This window comes from Acromyrmex echinatior, chromosome 16 (genome assembly GCF_024713525.1).
Source record: "Acromyrmex echinatior isolate Ae372 chromosome 16, ASM2471352v2, whole genome shotgun sequence".
In the NCBI taxonomy this organism is placed as follows: domain Eukaryota; kingdom Metazoa; phylum Arthropoda; class Insecta; order Hymenoptera; family Formicidae; genus Acromyrmex; species Acromyrmex echinatior.
In genome coordinates this window covers 2654605-2666855 of record NC_141867.1, presented here as the reverse complement: position 1 = coordinate 2666855, position 12251 = coordinate 2654605, and the positions used below count along the sequence as shown (strand labels likewise).

The following is a 12251-nucleotide window of genomic DNA, read 5'->3' as shown; positions in this document are numbered from 1 at the left end:
CTTTTTACTATTTTTATAATATTTTTATAATATTTTTATAATATTTTCCACCCTTGATGGGTGAACGAGTAGGTAAGAAAGTTTCTAACTAGCAGTTGCATCCTCTAGCTTCCATTGCTCGAGGGCGCCACGTGCTTTACATGACATCCATTTTCCTTAGGTTTGTTTTCTGTTTCCTGCATGAAAATTACACTACACTGACTGAATTCAACTAGTGCAAGCCAGAATTAACGAGTGTAAACGTGCAGACAAGGAATAAAAAACGTTCTAATGCAAGATAAAAATGTCATCCCATATTGTTTACGTAGACGTGTACACGTGTGCATAGAAACTAACATATATGCACGTATTTTCATTTTGTGCTAAATATGGCCAGCTGATTCCGAGTTTCATTAGCCTAATATGAAGATCGGTTTCAATGCCAACACGAGACGAGACAAGATCGGTCATATTTAATGCCAAATGCACAGTCAGAATACGAATAATAGGCAAATAATAGTTGTTCATTATAATTTAATATTAAAATAAAAAACTACAATTGGAACATAAATAAAAGAGACTTAATATGACATATGTAACTAAATAAACTAATTTTTCCGCATAGCAGTTAATATTTATTATTTAATTTAGTTAAAGATAATAATAAAATCCAAAAGTAGATTTTGCAATCAAGATCAAATCAATTCATATAAATTTTCATAACTCCAGTACTCTTACCTTTCTATATGAATATAAAAGTTCATGTCCGAAAAAAATTTTTATTTTCCAAAAAAATTTTTATATAAGTTTAGAACACAATATTTTATTCAAATTTTGGCAATTATATTATTACACTTCGATAAAGGTTTAAGAATCTGTTTTTTTAATTGCAAAATGATTTTTGACGGAGTTATAAGCGATCAAAGTCAAATCTTCTTTTCATTTAATCCGCGATAACTAATCAGTAACAAAAAAATTTAAGAAAATTTTAAAAAAAGATTTTGTAGACAGAATTTTAAGTTTTCACATTAGAAAGTAAAAAATTTTGCAATCTTTTTAGCAGACTCACAAAGTGAGAAATTTCTCATTTTGTCCAACTCGTAATTTTCTATATGTAAACATTACCAAACTCACAGAAACTTAAAAAAAACATAATAACTTTTCAAAACTAAAAATTTTAAGCTTTAAAATCCCTTTTTCTAAATTTAAATTTCATTTATTTTTTTAAAGTTACAGCTACTTGAATTTTGAATAATAAATTGGACATGAATTTTTATACTAACTTCTAACATAAATAATTTTATCGTATTTCAAATATATATCTATGGAGCGACATTATCGTGTTTTATTAATCTTTCTTTATATATCTATGTTATTCAAACAAAACTTGTAATTCCACGAACGATTCAACAAACTCGCGCTAGTTTCGCAAAAATAAATGATTTCAAGGTTTGTCCTTTTTAGCTGATCTTACACGGTTCATCCTTTTCTCTCCACGTTGAAGAAAAAAAGAGAAAAAAATCAACCTAACAAGCATTTCAGCTAGAGGAACAGGTATCCAACAGAAGGAAAGAAACGGAAGTAAATAAAGGCAGATAGAGAAAGGAAGATTACAAGAGCGATGATACGTGCAGGGTAGTGCCGCACAGTTATCGATCACTATCATTTATGCTTTTGTAACGGAATAGAAATGCAGCTGCAGATTCTCCCCTTTGAGCAAACCCTGTCACACCCTGCCAGGACAAGGTTTTTCGTCGAAGTCCGGCCTTTCCGGCTTTTCACAAGCGTTTCTCACGCGAAGGTTACAACCCAAAGGTCAAACTTTTTTTTTAATGAATTTGTAACTTAACCGGTCGGATTAAATTCGTGAAATCAATTGAAGTTCGTCGCTATATGTATAGTACACATACTTATTCAGAAGACGCGCCACTGCGGCTGCAGCTGCAGTCACGGAATGCCGAACGACGTGCAGCGGCCTTCTTCCCGCAAATGTTTATCGCGTATCAAATTAAATGATCTTTACGAAGAATCGGCCGACTGACGCGCGGCGTAGGCGAAATGCAGATCACGTATTCTAATCCTGGATTATCGCGTTTCGACCTTCGGCATGAAGCTTCCATGAATAGGATGATTCACTCGCTCATTTTTCAGGAATTTGATTTACAGGTGCGTGTGCGAAATATGTGTTAAAGAAATATTCGTATTTTTTAAAATTCAAAAAATCTCTTTTATATAGAATAATTGATAAAGTGAGATTGTCTTACTAATTGTCTTAAACACTTTTCCAAGTTTTAAATTTTCATAATTTTTATTAAAGAAATTGGAAAATTTGAAAAGGTTATTATTATTATACTACTATTATTATTATTATTATTATTATTATTATTAGGTGTTGGAATTAATTCGTAGCGTTTTACAAGTGATGGGAAGTACTTTCATTAATGTATTTTTTAATGCTCATGTGAAATAAATAACATTCTTTCATTAAAAAACGCTACGAATTAATTCCAACACCTAATATTATTATTATTATTATCATAATGCACTACGTAATTACAAATATTTGAAAGTTTCGTGAATCATCGCTAGCAAACAGTGACAGCACACTAAATATTGATATCCATTCCAACTGTGATCGTGTGTCAAATGATAAAACTTACGCCAACAACCGCATAAGTGGAACACATAAATTTAGATATGTCTTAACACGCCCAAATATGTTTTTAAGTATCTCACTGATTTATATATTTTTCATTAAAATATATATTTTTCTCTTATATATATTAGGTGTTGGAATTAATTCGTAGCGTTTTTAATGAAAGAATGTTATTTATTTCACATGAGCATTAAAAAATACATTAATGAAAGTACTTCCCATCACTTGTAAAACCTAATATATATTAAATAATAGAAGTAACGAGAAAAAAAGAAATATTTCAATTACTCTTCTAAAATATTTATTAAGTTCTTATTTTTTACTTAATTGTTGCATTATTTGGGTATGCAAAATTTCTTTGACATAAAGTAAACTGAAACTTTCTAACATATGAAAAGAAGAGCATAAAAAACCACCGCACAAGTTATAGTTTGTGATATTTAATTATCATTAACAATCTGATTCATCATTATATTTTTTTGCTGTAAAACAGAATCTGGAAATTTTCGTTCTACACTTTCGTGACAATTGGCGATGTAATATTATTGTACGGGGCACCTTCACATATGAAAGAACACGTTTATATATAATTATATCATATGACGGAATTTAATGTCAGCTATATGTAACTCTGCGTTTTAAGAATATTGTGAATTTACTGAGGATGGCCAGATTGTGGCCGAAACGTCTAATGTTTTAATTAATGTAATGATAATTAAATATCACAAACTATAACTTGTGCGATGGTTTTTTTATGCTCTTCTTTTTATACGTTTTGAATTATAAACCACGTTCGTTTTTATGATGTATTTGAAACTTTCTATTCAAAATGTTACCGCCATATAATATTAAAGTCGAGGTAATATTGAAGGAATATTCAAAATTTTTATTGATTCTAAAGAAAAGTTTGGATTATATATTTTCGGACGCTACAGCATATAATAATCCCGGTTATTGTCACGGCGATAATTACCGTTTGACATGTTGGTGCACTGCATTAATTCGCGTTAAATGATTTCGCTCGCGACATGACATGGCGAGTGTTTATCTCATTGCAGTTCGCTGCGCTTCGTCACATCGATTAATCTACAAGAACGAGCGCAGTTTTCTCGATACAAATGATGTAACCGATATACTACAGTCTTTCTCCTTTTGCGATTATTGTGGCAGGAAAGACAATGTTTACATAATAAGAAAATAAGTGTTCAGTACTTGTAACGTAAATATAATATATATCATAAATATCAAATATCACCTTGAGTCTCGCATAATAAGCAGTGATATCTTACAGAATATCTTGTGTCGATCTAAATGGCAAAGTCATTTTCGAGATAATATCGCGGGATAAATGTAAATGATAATCAGATGTAATCAAAAGGCAAGACCTCTTATAACGATTACAATATCAAATGAATATGTCTCTTTGATTAACGTTTGATTATTCATTATGTCTCATATGTAATTGATATATTTTTAATTATTGTTAATATCAAATTATACTCAATTTAAATTATTTTTAATCATCTTCATAGGTCACCACTCTTACCTAATATATTGTTAATCTAACCAAACAATGGAGTTAAATAATTTAACGCAAGAAAATGCATTAAATATGATTGAATCATAATGATTCAAATTTTTTAACAAATTTTTTATAAAGAGCTAAATTTACATTGAAAGTAAACACAAATTAAGCTGTATCACTACACACTTGATGAAAATAAATTTCGAGCTAACTTTCTCAGTTCATCGAGGAATATATCTTCAAAGTCTGACGTGCAGGAACTGTTTATGAAGCATTCCGTATTGATCGCAGTTACTTCGAGCTTTTAACACGATCGGTCTTAATCTCCGTTGTGACAGCAATCGATCGATCGGCCTTGTAACAAAAGCTTCTCCCGTTAAGACATTGTCCTTTAAGCACAATTTACATTATTCTGGCAAGAGAACAAATTAGGCTGCATTCCGTTGCATCTATAATATGCATGATGTATCACTTTATTTTTGTTTAACACTCTGCCAACAATAAGGATAAAATACCTCATGTATATTATGCATGCAACGAAACATAGCATTAGACACGAGTTCTCCTTAAAATGTGAGTCTCGATGAAAAATGCATACACGACGACGATAAACTATCGGCTAGCGATAAAATATTATACTTATTGTTCTACACTATGCAGACAATACGCGTGTTTAAAAATTTATCTCAAAGATATTGTTAAAAAACTTTATCGAAAGAAATTTTTTTAATGTACTCAAGAATTTCTGAGAAAATAGATCCAGAAGTTATCTTTTATAAAACATTTTTTTGAGCATGTTTAGCTACTGATATTATCGACTGCAACATTTATTGGATACATATGACATGACTAATCTGTATGCAAAATATGCCCACAACATGCAAGACATTAAACATAACATAAAGACATCTTCCAGACATTGCGTATTATCTGAAATGGATTGTAAAACTTACTGTTTATTAAAAATCTCCAATGTTTTTTATAATTTTTTTATTTTAAACTATGTCATAGCAATGTAATAAGATAAAATTTTTCAAAAACGTGTTAACAAAGAACGCAAAGATAATTTGGAATTGCTTAAGAAACTGATATAGCATGATTTAAGATTTACACAAATTTCCTCAAAAAGATCTATATATATATATAAAATAGATCATTTAATTAAGTTTTGTAAACTAAATCGTTGATATGTTAATTTATAAAACAATTCTAATGCCTCTTTCGTGTTTTTCTTTATTACGTTTTTGCATAATTGTATTACACATATCTAAAAATAAAACTCTCTTACATATGTATAAGACTTTGTAAAAACATCTTAAAACAGAATCTAAAAGCATTATATAAATCGAAGTATGATAAAATTATATACAATAATAAAACAATTATAAAACAAAATAAAATAAATATAATAATTATTATAAGTCTAAATTTTTTTATTTAAAATAAAAATAATTTTGTGGCACCATATCCAAATTTTAAAATATAAATTCTCTGAATTCTTCGCGGAGAGATGTTCCCCAGCAATATGGAATGAAAATAATTGAGTGTAATTGTTTATGCAAATGCATGTGAGTGATGTGACAAGGTTAATGTTATTCATATCGAGTTTGTGCGAGCATCCTTTATCAATTTGCGCTTGAACGGCTTCGTTATTATATCTATTGTCTAGCCAAATGTTTCGTTCTGCAACAACATAAAACGATTTTTCTCTATTTTGATTTTCTATGATTAATTCTCATCATCACGGCGTATTTTTAACATTTCTCGGTAAAGATATCTCCTTAACACGACGATCGTCAACGACTATTAAAATTTGTTCATCGATTCGCTCTATTTCGCAAGAAATTACTTGTTATCTAAACATCTATACCTACTCAAGCGGAATAAGGAATCGTCATTAAAATGGCGTCAAAATGGTTCCAGAATGATTATCATTAATCCGGAGCAGACAGTAAGTTTATTAGGTTTACTACGCAATGATTGTTTGAAGTAAAGATTCTAATAATAGATTAGAATAAGAATAATACAGCTTTCTTTGTGAATTAACGTTAAGATAAAAAATAAAAATTATTATATTTGTGAATTTACTATTAATTTTTAATTCTATCTGTTACTGTAGTAATTGCTATTTTACACAAATGTCAAACAATTTAATTTCCTTTATGTTATATCTGCAAATTTGAATCATTAAAGGACTTGTATTTATTCTTTTTTATACGAGTTATGTCACCAGTTTAATTCTTTAAAATTAATTTAATCAACACGTATGTTAAGCAGATCTCACAAATCTAATGCGACCCAAGTCTGCAATTGTATTACAGATTTTGGCGTCAGCTTTGAATAGAATTACCATATCTGAATCGCAAGAAAGAGTATATGTATATGTATTTTACATATATAAGGAAAATCCTTCGGTCACCTCAGTAAAGCAGTTCAGTATCAAGCTCAGTATCTGCTCTTTGTCTCAATAAAAAAAAGTGAACTGCAACGTTATCGAAATGTTGGCATTCCAAAAATGAATATGGAGATAATCCACATAGTTTATATGTACTTTTTAAAGAAAAATTCAATGATGAAGTATGATGATTTTTTTTATGTATTAAATTTAGATATTTAATAAAATAAAATTTCTAATTCCGATTGATAATTACTATTAATATAATTTTAATTAATTTAAAATTTTAATGACCAAAAAAGAGAGAGAGTTTTACGATCATAAAAAATATATATGTACTCTTGAAAGAGAATTCTAGCTCCGGAAAATTAAAAGTAGGACTGTTACTTTTGACAACTTCAAAGCTTCAAAGCATTTTAAACTTCAAAGATTCAATTAACTTTGTAAATTCAACTCCTTTCAAAGCTTCGAATTGTTAAAATTGTCAAAAGTAACAGTTCTAATTAAAAGTCACTTTTTGATAGCGTGATTCATCTTAACATTGATATTATACTTTGATATTATCGCCTTATTCTGCTTGAATCTGATTCCAAGTTCTTTAAAAAAATATCCGATTATTGCTCGACAGCTGTTCGTCCTGACACTCAAAGGCTATCTCTACATGAAAACGTATGCCTATTTTTCATTCAATTATTCAGATCTTTTTCTAGACGCTCAAAGAGATCACGTGGCGCTGGGGTTTCAACCTGCGACAAACATGCGCTGGCCGTGTCGTCGACGCTTCATGAAAGCGACGCGAAGCCAGCTGCGAACGACGGTCGCGCGCAACATGGTGGGTTGCATTTTCGCGTAAAAACACATATCGCGCGCGCGCGAGCGCAAATGCTTCCCGCAGAGAGCACGTGGAGTATCTCTTTCTCTTTCCTTCGCGCACAGAAATAACAAATGCACGGCGTTTGTGTGCAATACAACGTTCTTTGATATTTAGAGACAAACAGAGCAAACAAACTCACCATAATCGTGCACCGGCTGTGGACTGTAGCTCGTAGCGTTGCTCGCCGGCGTCACGCGAAACCTCTCCATGCCTCTTCTGCTTGCTGCCCGCTATCACTGCTCTGCCACTGTTCTTCTTTTCGCTTCTTTCTGGAGTCGAAAGACGGTATGGATGACGAAAGGCTAAATTCACTGTTCGATCACTCGCGACGCGCGACACACAAGACAACAATGACACTCGAAGAATCGGCACATTCGCACGCGACCACTCGCGTATGCACTCCCCATTCGCCAACGTGAAATTACGGGACACTACTGTGCGCGTCGCCGGCTGAACACCGCCGCGAGCCGCAACCGGCTCGGCGTTATCTTCACGCGAAATGGTGCGACGGAGTGGGGGTAAGGGCAGTGACTGGGGAGCAGCAGGAGCGACGCGATAGTTACGCGCGGAAGGGTGGAAGGGAGGGTAACGTAGAAAGAGGGAGAATTGGAGTCCATTGTCCTGGAAAAGAAATAATGGGCATTATTTAGAGGCCACTTTTATTTTTAGACCGTCTTAAGTAATGTCTTAAGATGCTAATACAGCCCTCTGGCTTATAACATCTTAAGATTGTACTTAATCTTAAAATATAAGAATCATAAAAATATAAGAATTGATTATAGGCCAATATAGATCTGTTTTGATCTTTTCGTTTACTCCTATAAGAATTGATATTTCTATCAGCTTACAGGTATTGAAATTAAGATGACCAATCGTTTCAAATTAAGAGGGACAGTCTCAAATTTTAATTCGTTATTTCATTTTATAAAACGTTCCAATTTTTGTCCCAAATTAAGGACATAATTGCGAATTGTTCCTCTTTTAAGCGTGAAAATAATAAATGTAAAAATAATAAATGTGAAATAAATTGTCTCAACTGAAAAATTTGATGATTTTTTTTATTTAAGCACCCAAATTATTCATAAAATACATTCAGAAAAATACAATTTTAAAAAATAAAATTGAATTTTATTTCTAGTTAAATTGAATTAAATTTTTGTGCTAATAACTGCGAAATGGAAAAGTGAAATAAAAAAATCATAAAAATGTTAAAAAGACAATGGACGTAAAAGAGACAATAAAGCCAAGAACGAAAACAAAAAGATAAAGACGAGCGACTCACGTGAAAAGTGCAAGGAGATTGGAGGATAGGACTTACTCACAATCAGCAATCAAAGGAGTGGACATTAAATTGACAACAAAGAGAACCGTCCGTGACTCGACATATTCCTACATTCTCTTTTCCGTAATCGTGTATTCACGATATAGGGTGTGTCCAGTTCGCCCTCTCGCGGGTTGCACCACTATCCATCGCGGGCGTGGGTGTGCAGTGACGTAACTAGCAAGTTCATGTCTTGACATGACTGTCGTGTGGATCGAGATGATTTCAGATAAAAGACACAATGTTTCTGACGAAACTAACCGACTCTCTTTTGTATGATTACTTCTAACAAATATTTATATTAGGTGTTGGAATTAATTCGTAGCGTTTTACAAGTGATGGGAAGTACTTTCATTAATGTATTTTTTAATGCTCATGTGAAATAAATAACATTCTTTCATTAAAAAACGCTATGAATTAATTCCAACACCTAATATCTATGGGCATATCCAGAATTTTTTCAAAAAATTTATCAATTCTGTTAAATAAACAATAGCTTTTGCATTAATGAATTGCTTTTTTCAATATCTTAAAGCTTGAAATATCTTTTTTTTAATTTGTATGTGAAATATTAGATTTTGTAAAAATCATAACTTTTTTTCTTCTGAAGATATGTAAATAGGCAAAATGTAGGATAAAATTTTTAGGAGAAATGTGAGGCTCAACCCAAATTTTGTGGACATGTCCATACTCACTTATAGTGAATGTAAGATTATAATAATGGAGGAGAGATTTTTTATTAAAAAAGTTTTTAGTTGTGGAACTTGTAGAAAATAAATATTAATTAACAATTTATTAACAAGTGCCGAATCTAAAAAAGAAAGTCTTTAAAATTTATTTTCAATTTGGAGTAAAAAAAATGAAGGACAACATCACACGGTGTTCCTAAGCGATTACCCATCCAAGTACTAACCGTGCTCAACGTCACTTGACTTCAGTGATCAGACGAGAACTGGTACTTTGAACGTGATTTGGAAGTTGTCCGAGCATGTGAATTATTTGGTAATAGATAAATGATCACTTTAACTCTTCTTCTTTAAATTAAATAACATACATATAATAAAAAAATGTATGTATATATATATATATATATATATACATGATGTTTCAAACTCGAGCACCATCTGCTAATGACAGTTTCCTAAAATCATTTATGACAAAAATTCTAATACATATAATATACAAACTAAATATTTTTTAACATAATAAATATGAATAATTAGAAATATCAGTAATTTTATCTTCGCCTAAGAAATATTTATATCGATATTAACAAGAAGCAATTATTTGTACCACATCTGAATGCGTAAATTTTAGACAGTATAATTTGCTAACTTCAAATTATTATAATTCAAAAATTATTATTTTGTCATTAAAATTTTCGTCTCAAAATGACTTCAGGAATATTTGCCATTAGTAGATGGTGCATCGAATCTGAAACTCTTATAATAAAATCATTAATCTCTGAATATCGATCTTCTTTACTTTGGACAATAATTGAAAAAAACATGGACATAACAGATTTTCGCTTCCCAACGAGTAAATAAAGTTTACACATTGAAATCGGAAAGCAGGTGCAGGTTTTAAAAAAGAAGCGATAATTTCAGGGTTATATATCGTGATGCGATATCACTGTTACGCAAAATCGAGTAATCGCAAAAAAGCCTTCTTTCCCGCTCGTGTTTTTTTTTCAAGGTAGAAATCGTGTAACTTATTTTCTAAGACAAGATCGTTACCCTTTACATTACAACGCCATCGTTCAGACGACAAGCTGCATAGATAAACCGCTATTTTTTTATTTCTATCAGAAAATCATCATTTTCCGTCTGTATTTCGCCCGAGGCATAATGCATAAAACATTATCGATTATGCGCGAGTATTAGGCCTTTCTCGCCGTTTGTTCGTGAGTTGTTGCATGCAGAGATAAAAATTACAAAAAAAATAAAAAATAAAAACTTGGAGTTTTAAAATTTAGTAGAAAACTGGTTCAATAATTTAATAATAAATAAATAATATAAAAGGATTACGAACCAAGCTGAATGTTTTGTGCTAATAACTTTTTACTAATTTTTTACTTTGCCCTAAAAAAAAGTCTTTTACTCGAATATGTATTTTCTGTAGATACTTGATAGTATATTTTATTGATTTATAACTCACATGGAATTTTTCATTCAAAAGCTTCCTATGTAAAAATAATAGTAAACCAGAGGTGGTCAATCTTGTCTGACGTGTCGCAATAAAGGTTTAAAATTTTTTATGTACTACTTTGCTACAGAATTAAGGAAAAAAGAATTGCTATATTATACTTTTTTCTTTTGCATTGAACAAAAAATTTCTTCTATTTAACAAAATGTATTTCTTTTACTATGTTTTACATTCGTTTAAAAATAAATAGTTTACATAAAAGTGAACAAAACAAATGCAAAAGTAAAAAATAAATTTGAAGGTTGTTATTTTAACGTATCATTTTGGATGTTCTAAATTTTTTTCTGACAATACACGTGGTGACAAATTTGAGTAAGAATTTCGATAAAAAAAAATTAATTTTCGTCCTAAAAATTTTTTACTCGAATATATATTTTCTGTGGACATTTGATGGTATATTTTGTTGATTTATATAATAATTCACATGGAATTTTTCCATTCATTCAGACATGTTACTGACAATGCTTTGCGTGCTGCGTGTTGGCCACCCCTGCTAAACAATGAAATTGTAGTGCAATGACTCACAATAAGTGACGGCAGCTACTCATTGTCAGATCCAGTTTCGAAAAGGCGTTATCAACTCATTAGACTTTACAACAAGGCAAAAATGTTTCCTCGATATTTATGAAGTTATAAAGACAAAATATAAAATAATATAGATATCAAATATTTTAACGATGAATATCAAAAAGAATAAAAATTCTATTATCAATATATTTTTTTTATTACATTCTAAAAAACATATTTGTGTGAGATTTAACAGCACGCGGTGTTTATGTAATTCTAACACCATGTTGGTATTAATATTAACATGATGTGATATATTAAATTATGGGTTTCAAATCCATATCTTAATGTGTTGATAATAAACTATGGATTTTAAATTCACATCATGTTGATATTAATATAACGGTGATTTCAAATCCACACCATGATAGTGTTGATATAATAGTTGAGAATTATACATTTATCTAAATATTGAATGATGTTAAACGGATATTTTTAGAATGTAGGTTTTTGCTAAAAAACAATATACTTTTTTAATTGTAAAACCTCAATTTTCTATTCGGCTTTCTCACTTCAAAGTAAAAAAAAACCAGTTTTTCATCTCTAATTACGCATGGATATCGACATGACTTTCTTTACTTGTCTCTAGAAATCGGAGTGACTTCGCGAAAGCACTCGATGTCAAATCCAGTGTCGTTTTACTTTACTCCGTGATGCTGTGCGACCATCTGCGGAGATAATCTAAAATCACACGTCGCACCGAAGATGAAGGTTGGGGGGAGACAAAAT

General features: G+C 30.9%; 1 protein-coding gene and 1 pseudogene across 5 annotated transcripts in view; both read right to left on the bottom strand.

The window, feature by feature from the left end:
* The window catches only part of kcc (solute carrier family 12 member kcc), a 97799-nt gene extending 89970 nt beyond the window's left edge, over positions 1 to 7829 (bottom strand). For 2 of the 5 annotated variants that reach the window (XR_015547809.1, XM_011070999.2), the window contains exon 1: positions 7569 to 7824. Coding sequence is in view for 4 of the 5 variants with exons in the window: in XM_011070999.2 (XP_011069301.1) it covers positions 7569 to 7638 (70 nt within the window). In the remaining variant the exon portion in view is untranslated. Of the gene's footprint in view, positions 1 to 7568 lie in introns of all 5 variants that reach the window. The other 3 variants (XM_011071000.2, XM_011071002.2, XM_087414775.1) reach the window with 2 other exon arrangements.
* Positions 7830 to 9614: 1785 nt separating this feature from the next.
* LOC147907046 (5S ribosomal RNA) lies at positions 9615 to 9733 on the bottom strand (annotated as a pseudogene).
* Positions 9734 to 12251: the final 2518 nt, after the last annotated feature.